General features: G+C 50.0%; 1 protein-coding gene across 2 annotated transcripts in view; it reads right to left on the reverse strand.

The window, feature by feature from the left end:
• The window catches only part of HUWE1 (HECT, UBA and WWE domain containing E3 ubiquitin protein ligase 1), a 1,800,886-nt gene that overhangs the window by 182,427 nt on the left and 1,597,433 nt on the right, over positions 1 to 21,026 (reverse strand). For both annotated transcript variants that reach the window (XM_086940169.1, XM_086940170.1), the window contains one exon: positions 10,647 to 10,803. In XM_086940169.1, coding sequence (XP_086796295.1) covers positions 10,647 to 10,803 — 157 coding nt within the window. The remainder of the gene's footprint in view (positions 1 to 10,646; positions 10,804 to 21,026) is intronic.

Genomic DNA, 21,026 nt, shown 5'->3' on the forward strand with positions numbered 1-21,026 from the left:
GTTCACTGAAACCCACCTGGCTGCGTGACATATGTTCAGGACAGGCACTCCGTGTGCTGATGCACTAGTAGGGTCTCTGAATGAGCACACAAACCTTCTGGGAGCTTTTTTTTCACCAGCACAAAGCAGATTTATGTGCAGAGAACAATCTGTGGTCTGTGTTTGCACTGCTTTACCTTTCTTTGCACAAAAAAACCTTACAAAAGCTGTGTATCCACTCAGGGTACCTTGGTACGATCAATATAGAAACTCAATGTGCATTTAAGATCTAAATGAGGGAGTCTCTCTTCCTCCTTAGAGGGACGAAGTGTAACATGAAAGGTAGTAAACACTTTCGGAAGAAAGAAGTTTGGGGCCAAACCCAACCTTTCAAGGAAGAAATAAGTGTAAGGTGGATTTGCACAGAGCATGCATTTCATGGTGATGAGAAAGACTGTCTTCAACGTCAGGTCGTCTCCAACCACAAGTGTGCAGCAGCTCAAAAATGGGGTCACAAAAAAACTGGAAGATTAGTTCAAGTCCCACTGAAGCATCACAAAGGGATTGGTGGAAACAAATGTCGCATGACTATGATGAGCCCCAAAAGCAAATTGATCGTGACCATTATGCAGATGAACAAGTTACTTACCTTCGGTAACGCTTTTTAAGGTGGATACAGTATCTGCCTGTGGATTTCTTACCTTATGAATAGCCCCAGAGCCAGTATTCTGCGGAATTGTTTCCTAGCTCTCCATGCCGACGAGGACGTCACAATGCCACACCTCCGCTCGTGACTCCGCAAGACGTCACCCAGAGCCATAAGAGAGCCTAGTCGGCGTGATGACGTCAGTTCCACCCATTTTTTCCTGTGTCCTCCGAGGTGAACAGGTGGACCGACAACAGATTCCAAGTGTACACAGTACACAATGTACGAGTTACTTACCTTCGGTAACTATGTATCCGGTAGAGACTATTCTAGCCGCAGATTTCTTAACATAGAATTATCCCCAGGGGTAAGACTGGATCCGGGAAAAAGAGTGCCAGGCACTGAGGCACCGAAAGTCATAGAAGGGAAAAGCAGAGCACAGCTACTGTGAAGCAACCCTGCAAGCAAATACAACATCCTAACATCCTTCCAGGAGGCAGAAAAGCATGTGAAAAAACGACACAGCAGACGAAGAGGCCTGCAACCTCAGTCTATAAACAGTGAAGGACAACAAGGCCAAATCAGAAGAGTAACAATGTACCCCCAAGACAACACCAGCAAGGCGAGACGCAACCCTTGCAAAAAGCTAAGGGCCGAGGCACAGCCAAAAGACCCCAACTCAGAGGAGTCAGAAATGTCAAGCAATGAAGTAGAGAAGAGCATGAGTAGGCCCCACACTGGAAGACCAGGGTGCAGGAACACAGAAGTACACATGAGCCTACCAACCAATCACCAGAAATGAAGGGGACGATCAAACCAACAGAACGAAGCATCCCACTAGGGAGGAAGTGAAAGAGGACACTCGCAGAAAACAAAACCACCTGGAGGCAGGCGAGTGCAGAAGACCAAACTGGAGGTCCTCGCAGAACGGGGAGGAAGGGCGGGTCGTGAAGGAATCTGCAGCTAGAATTGCCTCTACCAGATACATCGTTACCAAAGGTAAGTAACTTGTACATCTGATAGAGACTACTAGCTGCAGATTCCTTAACATAGAATAGATACCCTAGCCGTACCCAGAAGGGAGGAGGGCCTGCGAGAGAACCTCTCAGTAGGAACGAACACATGGCCCCAGCAGGGGACGTGTAGAGGGGACAAGAAGAGCGGCTCAGCCCCCCCCCCCCACCAAGCAGAAGGAAGCAAAGGCGAGGGGAGGCCAAGACACCCTTGTGCCCAGCCATGGTAACAGTGACATCCATCAGAAAGCCCCAGAGGGACAGACAACAGCAGAGGAGTACAGAGGAAGAAAGAATCACCCTAAAACTCTAAGGAGGAGAGGTAGAAGTGAAGGCAAGCCTCACACCGGAAAACACCCATGCACAGTGAAAGGAACAGCTGAACCGGCCACAGCCCCCAGGCAGCAGACAAGGCAGGAACGACTCCACAGTCAAGAAAGGCAGGCGTGAGTAGAGAGACTGAGTCTTGCAAGGCTCCAGCAGACCAAGAGGCAGGAGCACAATTGCCCACACCAAGACCACCGGCCACGGACTAGAAAGAGCATGTGTGCACAACTGCAGCTGGCAAGTACTAGGTAAGGAAAGCACCCAGAACACGCCGAGCACAAGACCAAGGCAAGGGCCAAGGAAATCCAGAACAAGGAAAGATTGTTCCGGATATAAACCGACCCACGAGGAAGTGGAACCAGTCAGAAGAGAGGAGGAGGATAAAAAATGTAGGACAGACAAGCCGTCCACCAGAACCCAGGAAGATACCAGAAGGAATATGCTACTTACCAGTATGCATCTGTTCTTGGCATAGAGGGCTGCAGAGTGGTACATTATGAATAGATCGCCATCTAGTGTTGGGCTCGGATGATTGCACTTTGTTTCTCTCTTCGAGAGTCTTTTGTAGCTTGGTGACTCCTCCTTTGGTTATTGGAATACTACCCCCTCGCCAATTCTGGCGACGGGGGTAGCATTCCACCCTTCTAGAGGGACACGACATGTATGTAACTGTGAACCCCGGTTAAAGCTAACTCGAGCCTCAGCATCACAAAATGGATGCTGCCACCACAGACACAAGTCTGACCTCCTGCTGCTGGGAGTCCTTCAAGCGAGGGAGGCTTGGACAAAGGGTTTCCTGCCTTGGGAGGTGCTAGCACCACCCAGACAGGATTTTGTGTATTGGTTAGAACAGGGCTGAAAGGAATGAGACATGCCTGGGGCACACAAGGTGTCCCTGTGCATACACCGGTCTAAACCAGTTCCTGGGGCTCTCCAGCCCCAGCACGAGACCGGACAAAGGATAGGGGTTGTAACCACCCCCCTTCCTGGTCCCACCCAGAGGAGGGACCTGGTCGTAGTACAGCCCCCTTTAGCAGGATAAAGGTAGGAGCTGGTCCCATTCCAAGTTAGATTAATCCTGAACTGAAACTCTACAAGAAACTCTGGACTTCGACTTTCTGAACAGAAGACTGAAGAAATCTCCCTTGTGGGCAAGGAGTGTCCACCCTACACAAGCAGGCACCATCAGCGTCCAGCGGCTTCCCTTTGTCGTCTTCCCTCGAGGATCCAGACTTCAGAGCCCGACGAGACCCGGATTCCCAGACCTCTCCGACCTCTACCTACATCTGAGATCCGTGGGTGCGACGAGACATGTGGGACCGGCCATCTTTGAAGAAGCAGCACTTCGCTCCAGCACGACTTCTGAGGTAACCTCGACCCTGAGCCGCTCCTGCTCCGAAGACCTGCCCTCCAGCATCCACGAGATCTGCGTGGGGCCCTTCTGTCTGTTTGCTGCTCGACGCGTTGTCTGGTCACTTGCCGACTGGCTGGTGACCTCCTAGACGACGAACCTTGAAATCCAATCTGCTGGTCTGGTTGCTCCAGACTGGCCCTTGCTTCCCTGCAAATGAGAAGTACCCAGGACCCTCCTGGTCCACTCAAAGCAGCGTTTCCACTCTCTGCGTGGGTTGCCTTTGCCAAGGCCTGTTGACTCCAAATCCGGATCCGACACCGCCGACAGCGAGAGCCTCCTGGTTGTCGAAGACACCTCCTGGTCCACGTGGCTGCAGAGACAAGCGTCCACTCTTCACGACAACATCTGGTTCCACTCCAGTCACTGGCGAGTGACTTTGAACATTGTCCCCTCTGCTTTCAGGTACTTCTCTTCACTGATCCACCCTTGGATCACACCGGACATCTTCCTCCTGGTCGCCTGCAGCATCTTTTCTTCCAGGCTCCATAGACTTCAACGCCGGAACCCGACATGAATTCGCCCCTATGCACCCGCAGCCTGTGGGTGAGGTAACAAGAGCATTTCGGTGCTCAAGGGTAGATTGACTCTCCTAGTGTCCAGTTCCACAGTCGTTTTAGTCCTAACCAGTCAGGATTGTCCGTACTCACCTTTTTCTTAAACTGTAATGTCCATAGACGTTGGTACGCATCTCGCGTGCAAGTTCACACTCTGCACATGCGTTCCGTGGGCCTCCTATTATTTACCTCAAGTTAGTATAGCGTTGTCCCAGCGGTCCTACAGCCTCTGGACAGTATATGGTTTGTCTTGCCCCTAGGGCACCATTGTAATTTGTGCAACAAACATATTTTTCCTAAGAGATTGTCATGTGCTTAGCCCTCTGATCTCATAAAGAGTTCAGAGGTGTATGTTAGTGAATAAATATATTGTTTATTTTCATAACAACCTGTGTGGTGTCCTTTCATTTGGTATTCAAGGAGTTATATGTGGTAAAACAGCTGGCTTCACATGCCAAAAGAGTTTAGCCTAAGACTGCTTTGTCCATGCTACCATTAGGATAGCTGGTCTAGAAGGTTGACTTTACAACCAATCACCATAAGGGTTGTCTGGACTGATACAAGGTGATCACTAGAACTAGTGAGCATCATATATCAGGCCAACTTCTCACATGACACGTCCCAAAGAAAACATGGGAACCACTCTTAGGGAAAAAAATCCTGTGGTAGGAACCCACATATGGCTTAGCAATCAGCCAAAAAAATTATATATATATATATATATATATATATATATATATATATATCATGTTACGGAGGAGGACTGAGCCCTGCAAGGAGACACTGCTGAATGGCAGAGTCTGCATGAGTATTAAACAAAAGGACCTCATCAAATGGCAGGTCAACCAGACGCTCCCTAATGTTCTCAGGGAGAACAGAATCCCGCAGCCAAGCATGGCGACAGAGCCACAGAAGTGGCCATAGCGCGACCAGGAGCACCGGCAACATCCAAGGCCGCACGAAGAATAAACACGGCCAACTCCCTACCATCCAACACATGGTGTCGTAGATCAGCAAGGGCACCCTCTGTTGAGTGCCCGCAAGGCAGCACTGGATGAAGCAAAGATGTTACACCCCCATGAATCCAAACACCGGGCCTCCTGAGACGGAGGAAACACCACAGGCAAGGATGGAAAGGCAGTCCGCAGAATGGAGCCTTGGGTGGAATGAAGGAGCGCCTGAGGCACCGGATAACCCATGGCAGGGCGCCCCCAAGCTCCCATAAGAGAATTGTGGAGTGACGCTTCAAAAGGAAGGAACAACTCCCGTCCACCAGAGCCCTGTGGAGAACCTCCAAGAGATTATCTGGGGAATGGGGCAACAGATTCATCCATCTTCAAAATGCAGGCAGCTGTGGAAATAGCCCGAACAAAAGCAACACTGGCCTCCGTAGGGCGCCGCGGGGGAGAAAGCAATTCCTCCATGGGCGACTGCTGCAAACTGAGCCGTCCGTCCCCAAGTCCAGCTGCAGGAGGAAGTGGCCAGCCTCGGAATGATGGGGGATCCTCGGACAAGTGGGGAACCTGAGGGGCCCCTGGAGAAGGCGGAGTAGTCGGTGGAAGAACCAAACGCGAGCCGCGGAAAGGAGGGTCCGAGGATTTTGGCCGCGGGGACAGCGAGGAGCCATCCATGGAGGATGCCGGTGAAAAGGCAACAATGCGGCGTCCCGTCTCCAGAGAGGAAGAGACCAACAGTTGGCAAACCTCCGGAGAGGAAGGAACCTCAGGAGACGAGTCAAGGACCCGACGCCGGCACGGCGCTGTGGAGTCCGCCACAGGCGCCGCTCGACGTCGACCGGTGCCAGAGTGTATATCGGCGGCGCAGAGTCGACCTTCACCACCACGTGCTCCTCCGGACAATTGGGCGGGGTAGGAGCCAGTGCGGCTAAGAAACTGCGCCGGCTCGGCCTCACTCGGGGCAGCCGCCCATGGAGAGGACAGAGAGGGACTCGGGAAGGAACCCCAGGCCCTGGCCTCCACCCGCGGCTTAGCTGGGACCGAGGAGGAAAGCCTCCGGTGCCAAAACTATGCCAGCTCGGCCGCGAGCAGTTGTCCCGGGTTTCCAAAGAGACGCGTGTCCAGTTTAAGGAACTCCGCATTAATTAACGGTGCCTGACTGCTTTCCTAAATATCGGCAAGTGACCAACTTTTAGCTCCTCGGCAGAGCTACAGAATTGACATATTCAGGTTTTTACTGCGTGAGGAGTTGCCTTACCCAAAACTATATATTGAAACTGCCCAATACTTAGGATTGGAATCTAATATATAAGCTTCCTGTTTTCAAGACATGTAGTGGAACATGTACATCCAGTTAGGATAGGAAACCCCAAATCATTGAAGAGAATACTTGGACAATAAGATTTTTCTGGATTCATAAGGACAGAGCCAAATTGGAGTGGGAAGAACGACCACTGCATCCCGAGAAGGGGTCAACAATGAGATCCCTGTGTTGCCCCGTCCAATATGTCCTGAAGAAGACTCGCATGGCCCAGGCATAATCAACCGCAAGACGAGTCGAAACGTCGACACTTACTAAAAACCTGGACCACTAACTATATCTCCCTCTGTGATATAGTGCAGACATTTTTTACATCCTATGCCTCAGAATAATAATAGGGATTATATGCGGACTAATTGAAGTGGCCAGGATATACTGTTCCGGCTTTCATTGGCTGGTGTTTTTTGAATCATTGAAATTACCTTTATAATTTTGTGTGATTTCCTTTCCTTTCACCTTATCACCTTCACGCTCTTTTGACACCCTTTTGCTTTACTGCACGCTCTAATACGGGGCAATGTATATAATAAAATGTATATAATATTGTGAATTCGTTTTCAATACTTCAATATGACAATAGATTAAAAATATTGCATATATTCTTGGAGTCTGTTGCTGTTGCTTATCTCTTTTATGTTCTTCATTGATTGAGCAGGGCTGTTTAAATAACATACGCCTTCTAATTGAATAAGTTGTGATTAATTGCTTGTTTGGAAATATATAGGTCTCGGACCGTTGTTTGTTTATATTAGTACAATACCCAGGTCCAGTACCTTTTGGGTTACCCCATTTCTTTAATGGCGGCCTCTGGTGAGGCAGCCGCCTGCTCAGAGGGCTGAGGGGGACTCGGCGACACACCCTTAGTCACAGCGACCTCCTGTGACCCCACAGGGAGCCCCAAAGTGATTTGCGGCGAGGCAGGGACGCCACGGGTCGATGAGCGGAGCCCCGAAGGACTACCCCTCGACGACACCAACCTCCTAAAACCTGAAGCCGAAACCGCAGGCGACTCCGTGGAACGCCCCACGCGAGGCAAGGGATCCGCGGACGCCTCAGGAGGTGGAGGAGGGGCCAAAGAAGCCTGCAGCATGGCATAGTAGGCTGTCATTTGGGCCCTAGTTGCTCCGACTGAGGTACTTCTCTCTCCGGATCTGCGCTGGCTGGTGCGGAAAAAGAAAGAACTGATGTCAGCGCGCCTGGGCGGCGCATAAGTAGCTACCGCAACGGCATCCAGGCAACCACGACGAACGCGGAGCAGACCACGCAACTTCTGACGCTCCGAGGTACTGCGGACTAAAAACTTTCCGGATCCAGTCTAATACCTGGGGGTAATTCTAAGGTACGGAATCTATAACTGTTTCTTTCAGATACATGAATAAGTAGAGTGAGTGAGGAGGCGGACAGAAAGTGAGTGTAGGAAAGTAGGATCTGCCTCCATGGAGTCCAACTTTTTGCTTGGTGTCAGTATGTTTTTGACCTAGTCTGACTGAGATCCTGCTAATCAGAATCTCAGTCACTGTCCTTTCTACATAAGTTGACCACGGTAAGTACTTCTGTACATCCACAATTGGCTACTGGTGTACCCTTGTAAGACACTGGTATAAGGTACTAAGGTACCCAGGGCATAGATACACCAGGGCTCTTCCATGGACTGCAGCATGTATTGTGCCCCCCATAGGACTGAAATGAAACTGATTACAGGCCAGCCATTGCAGCCTGTGTGAGTTGCTGTTTGCACCGCTCACAACAGATATAAGTTTCCTTATATCTTAGGCCACTGTACTTCAAACCTATAAGTCACCCCATCTCAGTCCTTAGGGCAAGGTGCTTTGTTATTATATGTGGGAGGGAGCCCCTGCATCAACAGGACAACCCCACAAACCCCAATGTTGATTCTCTAGGTTTGTAAGTGTGGTCAGCCATTTTAATACATATAGTGGATATCAGTCATTACGAGATGTCCAAGTATATAATGGCTGTACCGAACCCAGTCACGTTTGGTATCAAACACATTGGAATCATACCCCAACACCGATTCCAGTGTTGGAAGTATGATCCCATGTACTGAGGGGGTCCCTTGGGGTACCCATCCTGTACTCCCACTAACAGCAAGCTAGTGCTGCTGCCGACCACAGACATGATTTTGCCCTCCTGCTGCTGAGCTTGAGCAGGGGAAGGAAGAACATTAGGTTTCCTGTCGCAGGGAGGTGTGACCAATTCTAGAGACAGGACTTAGTGTATTGGGCTGGGGTGGGGGACACTTGCTAACACCACCAGACAGCTTTGAAGGGCACATTTGATGCCCTCCTTGCATACTCCCGATTGAGCCAGTTCAGGGAGCCCTTGGCTTCTGCTCTGGCGTGAAACTGGACAAAAGGAGATGGGAGTATGCTCCCCTCTGGGATGAACCCTCAAGTTGTACTAACCCTTCCCGTAGGGTACTTAAGGACTTAACTGTGGGTGGGCCCTCAGATTCGTGGTAGGACAAGGCTCAAGACTGAAACCACGCCACTCTTTGTCCATCTGGGAGCTTGGACTTCTCCTGGAACCGAGACTGCATTAAAGAAGACTCCTGCTGCTTCTGGTCTCGCTTTTCTGCAGGTCTACTTTGGTGTCTGTGCTTCATCCAGGTTCTTTGACAGACCTGTGGGCATCAAGGACACCCAAAGTAATCTCCCTTGGACAGAAGGAGTCACTCTCCTGCAACTGCAGGCATAACAACAAAGCAGACTCCTGTGGTCCCACAGATTTTCCAAGGCCTAGTAACACAGGTGGTGGACTACCTCGAGGCCTGACCTGTATTCTGCAATTTTGAGGACAGTACCCCTCGTCGGTACCTCTGGAACCAAACCCCTGTGCACTGTGTTGACTTGCCGTTGCCAAGGCTTGTTGGCTCTGCACTCCAGAGATCTTCAGGCTACAAGAAGCTCCAGCATCTCTTCCCTCCAAGCTAAGCATCCTCACCGCATCCTCTGCAAATTTGGCCTTCATTCTGGATGAGCTGCTCGAGGTACTCTTGCGACTCCTGTGCCTTCAGCCTGTGGGTCTTCCGGAGGGTATTCTCCTGCTCCAGTAGGCTCCCCTCCTTGCTCAGACCCTTCTCTGACTCTCCTGCTTGTGGTGAGTCCCTTTCACGTTGCTAGTCTCAAAGTTGCTCCTTCTTCCTTCTCCATGCCGGTTGCAGCTACCAAAGCTTGTTGTTGCCCCTGCCAGACACTGACCACCTAGTCACCGACATCAGATGTGGGACAGCTCTTGTATGGCTCCTGGTCTTCCTCAGCCACTTGGTCTTCACAGCTGCAACAACAAGGTCACCGTCAACTCGTCTGAACAGTCCGACATCGGCGGGCATTGCTCTTCCGTGCCTCCTGGTTCACTCAGCGGCATAGACTCGGTCCCTTCTGCTTGCAGGCTTTTCACTTCCAGAATTCATCCTTGGATAAAATCGGACTTCACCTTCTTCTCCAGAGGCGCTTTCTTCCAAGTCTTCCACTGTAGTCTACGGAGGTTTCTGACATCTCTTCACCCCTATGCAACTTGCTTCCCCGGTGTACATAACCTGGCTCCCGGGGCATCCACAGGTGGGGTGGCTCTCGAAAAATTCCGTCACCCAAGGGAATTTGTAGGGGTCTTCTGGGAAGGATTTTTCTGCAAAACTGCAACCGCAACTTCTCCACTGACTTCCTGTGGTCACGCAACTGAATTCCGACACAGCATCCGTGGGGCCCTTGGGTACTTACCTTGGGTGGTTCCTTGTGTCCCCGGCTCCTCTGGTCCAAGTCAAGTTCTCTTCTACAGTTCGCATTCCACTTTTAGTATATGGTTTGGTCCCCCCCTGGCCACCACTGTATTTTGTGCTACTTACCTTATTGCATTTCAAGTATTTTGGTGTAGTGCGTTAATATCTCCGGGTAGGAGATATACCAATGTGTTAGTCAGTATTGTGTAATAATTAGAACTATTTTTATATAAACACTGTGGTTCTCTTTAATTGAACTTACACCATAAGGTTAAACTGGCAAAACAAGCTGCTTAACATACCTGCAAGATAGGCCTGAAGGCTGCGCACCACAGCAAACACTAAAGAGATTTTTACGATTATCAAAGACCACTAAAATCCCCATAAAGGTTGCCTGGATTAGTGCAAGGTGCTTCACTTAAATACGTATACACCATATACTAATCCAGACTCCTATAGAGAGGAATCGCAGAAATGCAGGTATCTAGCATGGAAGGCCTGACAGCTCGGACAGGTAGGTGCATACAAAATGAGGAACTGCAACCTCTTCTACCATCGTAAAAGAGGTGACGGCTGGCAGCTCTGAGAGGTGAATAGACAGTGAGGAATAACTTTGAATATATAGGTAAAGAAAGTAAGAGCTGGAGGCACCAACATGGAAGGGTGCAATGAGTGCTGGAGGCAGCCATCTGCTTACCTATCTGTTTGCAAAGTGTGTAGCCTAGGTGCCGGCCGCCACTCAGAAGCAGTTTTAAGACAGTGTCCCGTGTTGTCGGGTCTCCGCGGGATAGCTGTAGTAAGACATTGGCAGCATCTTCCAAGCCTTCTTCCGAACAAGAGTGTGAAGTAAGCACCTGTGGAAAGGAGAACATGTCATGCAAAAGCTGGCAATCAAAGCACATTGATATGGAAGGCAGGTAGCCTCGCATGAGGCAACAGTGCTTGCACTCTAGCAGTAAGATCCTTTCAGCCTATGGCCTTCTACTGGAAGCTTGCTATGAATGCCAGGACTGTCAGATTCATATCATTGATCATGAACGAGAAAGAAGAAGCTCATAACAACTGAGTTATCAGTAGAATGAAGACCAACAAGTTACTTACCGTGGGTAATGTTCTTTCTGGTAGAGACTATCTAGCAGCAGATTACGTACTTTCTGAATACTGGACTGGATCCAGAAACTTTTTTGCAGTACATGTGTGTGCAGGAATGTAGCGCAGTGAGGATCCACAGGGACACCATTCTGGAAGTGATGTGCGGGCCTATTAACGAAGCTCCTCTATTTTAACCCCAGCAGGGCTGCCAAATCTACTCTTACCCTCAAAGGCGAGCCCCTGGAACGCGTAAAAGTTTTCGATTATCTGGGGATCAGAATTGAAATAATCTTAAATGGCAGCCGCATATTGAAAAAATGGCTCTAAGACATAAACTGGTTACGGGTGTTATTGGGAGAGAACATCGAGCTTCAACCTCTAGACCCATTGCTCCTGCCCTGGAGATCTATGCTGCAAAGGCAATAGGCAGTGCTTTGTATGGAGCGGAGCTTTGGGGCTTCAATAATGTAGATCCCCTCGTGACAGCAGAGAATAAGTTCTTCAGAGAACTTGTTTCACTTCCCAGGGGATCACCTAGTAAACCCCTCTTGAGCGATTTGGGCCGACGCTCAATCAAAGATTTGGTCGCCCTACGTTCCCTTTTATACTGGGGTCGCCTTTGGCGTACCCCAGAGCTATCCAGCTATGCCGATGGCCTAAAGGAAGTAATGAATCTCCAGGGTTCTTACAAGATCGCCTGGCTAGCTAACATCAAAAGACTTTTTTTGGCCATCGGCCTAGCTCCTGCATGGGGGCTAGGGGCCCCGGTGTCCAAGTTGACAATCAAGAGACTATACTGGGCATGGGTTGATAACCAAGCTCATAGAGATCCCAATCAGGGCAGGCTGACTGATGAGTTTCGTCAGCATAAGACAGTGCCCCGCTTTGAGCCTTACCTGGATTTTATCCAGAAACCCAGGGACAGGGCCCTCTTCATCCAGTTTAGAATGGGAACTCTTCCGGTCCACGAGCGCACTCATAAGTGGAAACCTCCTAACCAAACCCCTGACGTTTGCCCATTAAGCACTGGGATAGTTGAAACCATTCCACACTTGTTCTTTGTATGTAAAGGTGACCTGTTCTCAGGACACCCCCCGCCGCACGGCCCCCCAGCTGTGTGTGTGCCCCTCGCTGCTGCTCACTGCCATGATCTGCCGTTTTTTGCCTGTTTTCTCTAGCTCGTTTTCCTGGTACTGCCTCCCTGTTTCCCCCTGCTGTTTCATTGTAATATTTGTGCATTTGTAAACTGTATTGCTCGATTCCCCTGGTGTTAGCCCCGCTCCCCGCCGACCTGATCTCGCGGCCCGCCCCCTTTTTCTCCGTGTCCTCCCCGCTCCCGCCTCCCAGCTGCTCCTCCCTCCCACTTGTCCTTAAATGGAGACCGCGCGACGCAGGTGAGTGTGACCTGTTCTCAGGACACCCCTGCGCCGCACGGCCCCCCAGCTGTGTGTGTGCCCCTCGCTGCTGCTCACTGCCACGATCTGCCGTTTTTTGCCTGTTTTCCCTAGCTCGTTTTCCTGGTACTGCCTCACTGTTTCCCCTGCTGTCTCATTGTAATATTTGTGCATTTGTAACCTGTATTGCCTGATTCCCCTGGTGTTAGCCCCGCTCCCAGCCGCCGTGATCTCGTGGCCCCGCCCCCTTTTCTCTGTGTCCTCCCCGCTCCCGCCTCCCAGCTGCTCCTCCCTCCCACTTGTCCTTAAATGGAGACCGCGTGGACGCGCAGCGGGTGCACCGATTGTGCGCCAAAGGCAAGCCCGACTGCGCCCGTCCGTGCCTGGACCGCGCCCAGCGCCATGACCCCTAGCCCCCGTAGATGCCAGCCCACACGACGGACTTACGACTCCACCACCCTCAACGCCGGCCGAAACCCCGCCTGTTACCGAGCCACCCCGAAACGCACCCACGGACCCTTCCCCTGCCATGCCTGCAAGTTCTCCTGCCTCCGGACCTGCACCGCTCCCGCCAAACCGAGCCCCAGCAACAACCACCTGAAGTGCATCCTGGTCAACACCCGCTCCGTCCACAGGCACGCCGTCGAACTCTAGAACCTGCTCGACACAACAGCACCAGACATAGCCTTCCTCACTGAAACCTGGATGAACGCCTCCTCAGCGCCCGACATCGCCATTGCCATCCCGGACGGATACAAGATCACCCGGAATGACCGCGCCAACCAGACGGGAGGAGGCATCGACATCGTACACAAGAACATTATCCGCATCTCGACCAACTCCGACAACTCCTTCACCGCCGCCAAACACCTCCACTTCCAGATACACACCGACCCCAAGACGACCCTCACAGGTACTCTCATCTACAGACCCCCGGGACCTCGCACGCAATTCAGCGAAGACATTGCAGACTTCATCAGCCCGCACACCCTCCTCTCCGCTGACTACATCCTCCTAGGGGACCTCAACTTCCACCTGGAGAACAACAATGACAACAACACCACCACCCTGCTGGACAACCTCGCCAACCTCGGACTCAAGCAACTGGTGAACACCCCGACCCACTACGCCGGCCACACGCTTGACCCGTCTTCTCATCCAGCAAGCACATCTCCTTCAGCCACTCCACCGGACTTCATTGGACTGACCACAGCTGCGTCCACTTCAGCTTCAGAAGAACGACGACCCACCACCACCCACAACAGGTTCCTCGCTGGAGCAAGATCACCGCCGAGCAGCTCACCGCCTCCCTCGACCAGAACCCTCCCACCAGCACAACGGACCCCAACGAAGCAGCCAGCAACCTCACACAGTGGCTGACCACCTGCGCCGATGACCTCGCACCACTAAAGAACCCTCCCAGCAGACTCTGCTGCAAGAAAACCCCCTGGTTCACCAACGAACTCAAGGACTCCAAGATGAACTGCCGCACCCTCGAGAAAGCCTGGCGTCACGACCAGACCACAGACAACAGGACCGCCCTCAAGCACGCCACCCGCAAGCACCACCAGCTGATCCGCGCCACCAAGAAGACAGCACTCAAAGAACGACTGGACAACAACACCCACGACAGCAAGGAACTCTTCAGCATCGGCAAAGAGTTCTCCAACCCCAGCGCCGGAAACAACAACATCACCCCCTCGCAAGACCTCTGCGACTCACTCGCCTCCTCCTCCCACCGCAAGACCGCCGACATACACAACAACTTCGGCGCACAGACCACGCACCCAACCACCGAACCAACGCCCGCCACCACCACCCTCTGCAACTGGACCCCGGTCAGCACCGAAGACACCACCCGCACGATGAACTCCATCCACTCCAGATCCCCCACCGACCCCTGCCCCCACCACGTCTTCAACAAGGCCGTCGCCATCATCGCACCCCATCTCCGGGACATCATCAACCCCTCCCTCACCACCACCTCCCCGGAGAGCTGGAAGCACGCCGAGCTCAGCGCCCTCCTGAAAAACCCACAGCGGACCCCACCGACCTCAAGAACTTCCGCCCGCATTGCTCCTCCCTTTTCCTGCCAAAGTCTTCAAGAAGACTGTCAACAGACAGCTCGCCGCCTTCCTCGAGACGAACGTATCCCTCGACCCCTCACAGTCCGGTTTCCGAGCCAACCACAGCACCGAGACCGCCCTGATCGCAGCCACCGATGACATCAGATCTCTGCTTTTCAACGGGGAAACAGCGGCCCTCATCCTCCTGGACCTCTACGCAGCGTTCAACACTGTCTGCCACCGCACCCTAGTACAGCGCCTCAGCAACATCGGAATCCAAGAGAAGGCACTGGAGTGGATCATCTCGTTCCTCGCTGGAAGAACCCAGAGAGTCCGCCTCCCCCCGTTCAGATCCGAAGCCACCGAAGTCATCTGCAGCGTACCACAAGGATCATCACTCAGACCAACCCTCTTCAACGTCTACATGAGCCCACTCGCAGACATTGCACGCCAACACAACCTCAACATCATCTCCTACGCCGACGATACCCAGCTGATCCTCTCCCTCACCAATGACCCCGCCAGAGCTAGTCTACACGAGGGGATGAAAGACGTCGCCGAGTGGATGAAGAACAGCCGCCTGAAACTGAACTCAGACAAGACGGAAGTCCTCATCCTGGGATCATCGTCCTCCGCCTGGGACGATTCCGGATGGCCCCCTGCCCTGGGCACCACTCTCAAACCAACGGACCATGCACGCAACCTCGGCTTCATCCTGGACTCCTCCCTCTCGATGACCAGACAAGTCAACGCCGTCTACTCATCGTGCTTCAACACCCTGCGCATGCTCCGCAAAATCTTCTGATGGATCCCCACCAAAACCAGGAAGACCGTCACCCAGGCACTCGTCACCAGCCGACTGGACTACGGGAACACCCCCCACACCGGAACCACAGCCAAACTTCAAAAAAGACTCCAAAGCTTCCAGAACGCCTCCGCACGACTCATCCTGGACATCCCACGACACAGCCACATCTCCGGACACCTGAGACCTGCACTGGCTCCCCATCAGCAAGAGAATCACGTTCAGGCTCCTCACCCATGCATACAAGGCTCTACACAACCTGGGCCCAAAGCACCTCAACGACCGCCTGACCTTCTACACGCCCACCCGCCAGCTACGCTCAACCAGCCACGCTCTCGCCTCCGTACCACGCATCCGCCGAGCCACTGCCGGAGGAAGATCCTTCTCCTACCTTGCAGCCAAGACTTGGAACTCCCTCCCCATCCACCTTCGGCTGACCCAGGACCACCTCTCCTTCAGGAAGCAGCTCAAGACCTGGCTGTTCGAGCAGTGACGCAACCCTCTCCCCCAGCGCCTTGAGACCCTCCCGGGTGAGTAGCGCGCTATACAAATGCCGAGATGGATTGATTGATTGATTGAAAGCTTACTCCAGACCAAGAGAAAAATGGTTAAGACCTTCAAACGGAGCCAAACACTATGTTAGCCTGTGGGGTGGCCAAATACCTAAGCTGGGCCTGGCTGATCAGATCAAAAGCCTTATGATGATTCTGTATTGATATTCCACGGTAAAGATGTCACTGCTTTTAGACTTTTTCCTATATTTTTAACCAATGTATTTTAATGATATCTGTTGTACAGAAAAACTTTTCAAAGCTGATTAATGGTTTAATATCCCTTTTAATTATTGCACTGTATAATTGATTGTTAGCTCTAAACTTTTTTTTACTTTTGGAAGGACATGTACTTTTTAATTGTGATGTGCTTTTTAAGATATTTTATATCGAAATAAAGCTTTGTTCTACTACTATAAAGGCGCCACTCCAGTGTGCAGCCATTAGTTTCTTTTGAGTGTGTTCTCTCTGCCACACGTGAAGTCCCAAAATCAAATCCGTACATCAGTGTGCAGATTCCTAGACTTAAGCTCTTAAGAGGTAGAGTACAATCACAGAACAGGAGGATGGGCAGGTCAGTGAGAAATCTGTGGCTAGATAGTCTTCTAAGAGGAAGAGCGTTACTGAGAGAACTATCTTGTTTTACTCATGGATTCTTCAAGACGCAGGTTCCTCACATTTTGAATAGATGTTTGTGAGGAAAAGGAGTATTATATGGTGTGGTTGTGCGACTGAGAAAGTGGCTCTGTATATACTGTTCCAAAGTAAGGTACAGTGTGTACAGAGTCCGCAGTCCCCAGAGGTTTGGCAGTGGCTTAAGTTAGATATACCGTTACTCTCCAAAGTGGTAGCTTGGTCGAGCAGTAAGGCAGTATCAGAGGACATTGTAAAGCATTTGTTGTACACACTCAGTCAGCAAAAGGTTTCACACACTCAAGGACTGACTCAGGCCAATTGTTTTGTATCAAAATGTATAGTTACTTTATTTTAGAACCACAGTAGGGATCAGAAATACTTTCTCATATTGAGATGTTGCAACTGAATACTTTCAAATAGCAGTTGACTTAAATGCAATCGTTACAGTTGTTGCAATATGCAACACAAGTTAAACACAATATAACATTGAGCTCAATGGGAAGTTAAGTAAATGCAATAAAATCACTTTATTAATGTTTTTCTTACTCAGGGATGGATCCTGGATTCAGCCCTGGTGCATTTCTTGTAAACACTTGAAAGAAATCGTTTTTGTTACACGGGCGATTTTTAAGGAATATTTGCAAGTTTTGAAAATCAACACTTAGAAGAATTTCTGGCAAAAACCAGGCAAAGTTATCCTATCGGAGGAAATCGAGTTATCGGAAAATCACAGTTGTAATTACTTTTTAGGGTCAGTGCTGGGCACAAAGATCCAGCACTGGGATCTCTCCTGGTCACAGGTGAGTGTTTTCGTTGATCGGATGATTTTTGAGGAATATTTTAAAGTTGCAAAACTCGACACAAGAATTTCTGAGTGAACCCCAGCCAATATTACCCTATGGTGAAAGGAAAATGCTACTTACCAGTATGCATCTGTTCTTGGCATGCAGGGCTGCAGAACCACACACTTTGCATTAGATCACCATCTGGTGGTGTGCCCGGATGATTACACTTTGATTTTGTATAGGAAGAGTCTTTGTCTGTTGGGTGACTCCTCCCTTAGTCCATAGTGCGCATGGGCATCCACTCCATCTCCAGATTGTTTTCGCCATGTAGGGCAGATGATGGAGTTGTACTAGTATAGATAAAGATGACCATGTGTTGTGTATCTAAATAAGATAATACTGGAGCAGATATAGGTAGCCGGGGAGGCGGGTGGGCGTGTGTGGTTCTGCAGCCCTACATGCCAAGAACAGATGCATACTGGTAAGTAGCATTTTCTGTTCGAGGCGTATGGGCTGCAGACCACACACTTTGCATAGATTGTACAGCAGTTTCTCCCTTAGCGGTGACCACCCGTATCTGCTGCAGTAGTTTGAAATAATGTCTAAAGTACAGCCTGGCCCACACTTGCTTGTTGTTTTGCCTGAACATCTACACAGTAGTGTTTTGTAAATGTGTGCGGAGTAGACCATGTAGCTGCTTTGCATATGTCATCTAAATGGTAGATTTCCTAGGAATGCCATAGATGCTTCTAACTTGCGGGTAGAATGAGCCCTTGGGGGAATAGATAAAGTGCGTTTTGCTTTTTGGTAACAAATTTGAATGCACTTAACAATCAATCTAACAATGCCTGGTCTTTAGTTGGGATTGCCCTTATGTGGAGGAGAGAAGGACACAAACAACTTTAGTTTTACAAAATGGTTTGGTCCTATTGATGTAGTACAGAAGCGCTCTTTTAACATCTAACATATGTAGCGCTCTTTCAGCAACCATTTGTGGTTGAGGGAAAAATACTGGTAACTCAATAGACTGATTAAGATGGAACGGTGAAATGACTTTTGGCAGAAACTTTGGATTTGTTTTAAGAACTACTTTATTATGGTGTAGTTGTATAAATGATTCTTGAATTGTTAATGCTTGTATCTCACTTACTCTCTTAAGAGAGGTAACAGCTACTAGAAAAGCGAATTTCCATGTAAGGAATTGTAATTCACACTTATGTAATGGTTCGAAAGGAGGACCCATAAGCCTGGTGAGAACAATATTTAAATTCCACACTGGAGATGGTGGTATTCTTGGAGGAATTATTCTTTTAAGTCATGAAAGCTTGTATTGCAGGAACTCTAACTAAAGACAAATGTTGTCTGTTTTGGAGATATGCTGCTATAGCTGCAAGATGTAACCTAATTGAGGAGTATGCTAAGCTAGCTCTATGCAGATGTAAGAGGTAACATATGATGTTCTGTATAGAAACATCCAGAGGGTTGATGTTATTAGAGCAATGCACAACAAACCGCTTCCACTTTGCTGCATAACATGCTCTAGTTGTAGGTCGTCTTGCTTCCTATATAACATCCATGCATTCATTAGGCAAGTTTAGATATCCAAATTCTAAGACCACAGGAGACAAATCGCTAGATTGAGCTGCATTGGGTCTGGATGCATGATCTCTTCATGGTTCTGTGTTAGCAGATGTGGGGAGAGTTTTAGTTTGTGATGTGGTACTACTGAGAGCTCTAGTAGCGTGGTGTTCCATGGCTGTTTTGCACACAGTGCTATGAGAATCAACGTTAGAGAATGTTGCTGTAGCTTGCGTACCACTAATGGAATTAGTGGGAGAGGCGGAAAAGCGTATGCAAACCTGTTCGACCAATTCATCCATACTGCATTGCCTTTGGACTATGGGTGTGGGTATCTGGCGGCGAAGCTTGAGCATTTGGAATTTTGGTGAGACGCAAACAGATCTGGGTTGTCCCCAATTTTAAAAGAATGGTTGAAGAACTTGATAATGAAGTTCCCATTCGTGTATCTGTTGTCTTTGACGACTCAACAGATCTGCCACTTGATTGTGAACTCCTGGTAGATGCGCTGCTAACAGAAAAATGTTGTGAGGAATAGCCCACCTCCATATGCTCTGCGCCAGCTGGGATAGCTGTAGGGAGTGTGTTCCTCCTTGGTTTTGAATGTAGTACATCGCTGTCATGTTGTCCGTCCGGACTAGTACAGCCTTGCTTGACAGGTAATGCTGAAAAGATTTTAAAGCTAGAAAAATCGCTAGTAACTCCAGATGATTTATGTGGAGTTGCTTTTGTTGCATTGTCCATGTACCTTGTACTGTTTGCGTTGTTAAATGTGCTGCCCATCCCGTGAGAGATGAGTCTGTAGTTCGTATTATATGTGGAACAGGTTCTATAAACTGAAGGCCCTTGGAAAGATTTTTGGTGTGTGAGAAGTTGGCCTGATATATGATGCTCACTAGTTCTAGTAATCACCTTGTATCAGTCCAAACAACCCTTATGGTGATTGGTTGTAAGTCAACCTTATAGATCAGCTATCCTAATAGTAGCATGGACATAGCAGTCTTAGGCTAAACTCTTTTGGCATGTGAAGCCAGCTGTTTTACCACATATAACCCCTTTAATACCAGATGAAAGGACACCACACAGGTTGTTATGAAAATAAACAAGATATTTATTACTAACAAAACACCTCTGAACTCTTAATGAGATCAGAGGGCTAAGCACATAACAATACTCTTCAGAAAAATACAATAAGTCGCACAAATTACAATGGTGCCCTAGGGGCACGGCAAACCATATACTAAGTAAATGGTATAAGTAGAACGATAGAAGAAATAAGGATGCCCAGAGGCTGTAGAATCGTTGGGGCTACACTACCCTAACCTTAGGTAAGGAGCAGGAGGCCCACGGGACACGTGTGCAGTGTTAGAACACACATGCGGGTTCCAATGCAAAGTCAACAGGCATGAACAAATTACGAAATAGGTAAGTAAAGACAGTTCCGACTGGTTGAGACTGAAAGTACAGGATACCTGGACACTAGGAGAGTCAATCTACCTATGAGCACCGAAATGCTCTTGTTACCTCACCCACGGGCTGCGGGTGCATAGGTGTGAAAGTGTGTCGGGTTTCCGCGTTGAAGTCAATGGAGCCTTGGAGAAAGATGCTGCAGGCGACCAGGAGGAAGATGTCCGGAGTGATCCAAGGGTGGATCAAGGAAGATGGAGACCTGAAAGCAGAGGGGACAATGTTCACAGTCACTAGCCAGTGACCGGAGTGGAACCAGGAAGGAACCAGGTGACGTCGTCGCGAGAAGGTGAAGAGGTGACGCTTGACTCTGCAGCCACGTGAACCAGGAGGTGTCTTCGACGACCAGGATGGAGGCACGAGCTGTCCCACGCAGGCTCTCGCTGTCGGCGGTGTTGGTTCCGGGATCGGAGTCTACAGGCCTTGGCAAAGGCAACCCACGGGGTGAGTGAAGATGGCGTCTGGTGCGGACCAGGAGGGTCCGGGATGCTTCTCGTTTGGAAGGAAGCAAGGGCCAGTCTGGAGCAACCAGACCAGCGGTGTAGATTTCAAGGATCGTCGTCTAGGAGGCCACTAGCCAGCCGGCAAGTGACCAGACAATGCGTCGAGCAGCAATCAAGCAAAAGGGCCCCACGCAGATCTCGTGGATGCTGGAGGGCTGGCCTTTGGTGCAGGAGCTGCTCGGGGCTGGGGCTGCTCAATC

The sequence above is a fragment of the Lissotriton vulgaris genome, chromosome 10 (genome assembly GCF_964263255.1).
Source record: "Lissotriton vulgaris chromosome 10, aLisVul1.2, whole genome shotgun sequence".
NCBI lineage: Eukaryota > Metazoa > Chordata > Amphibia > Caudata > Salamandridae > Lissotriton > Lissotriton vulgaris.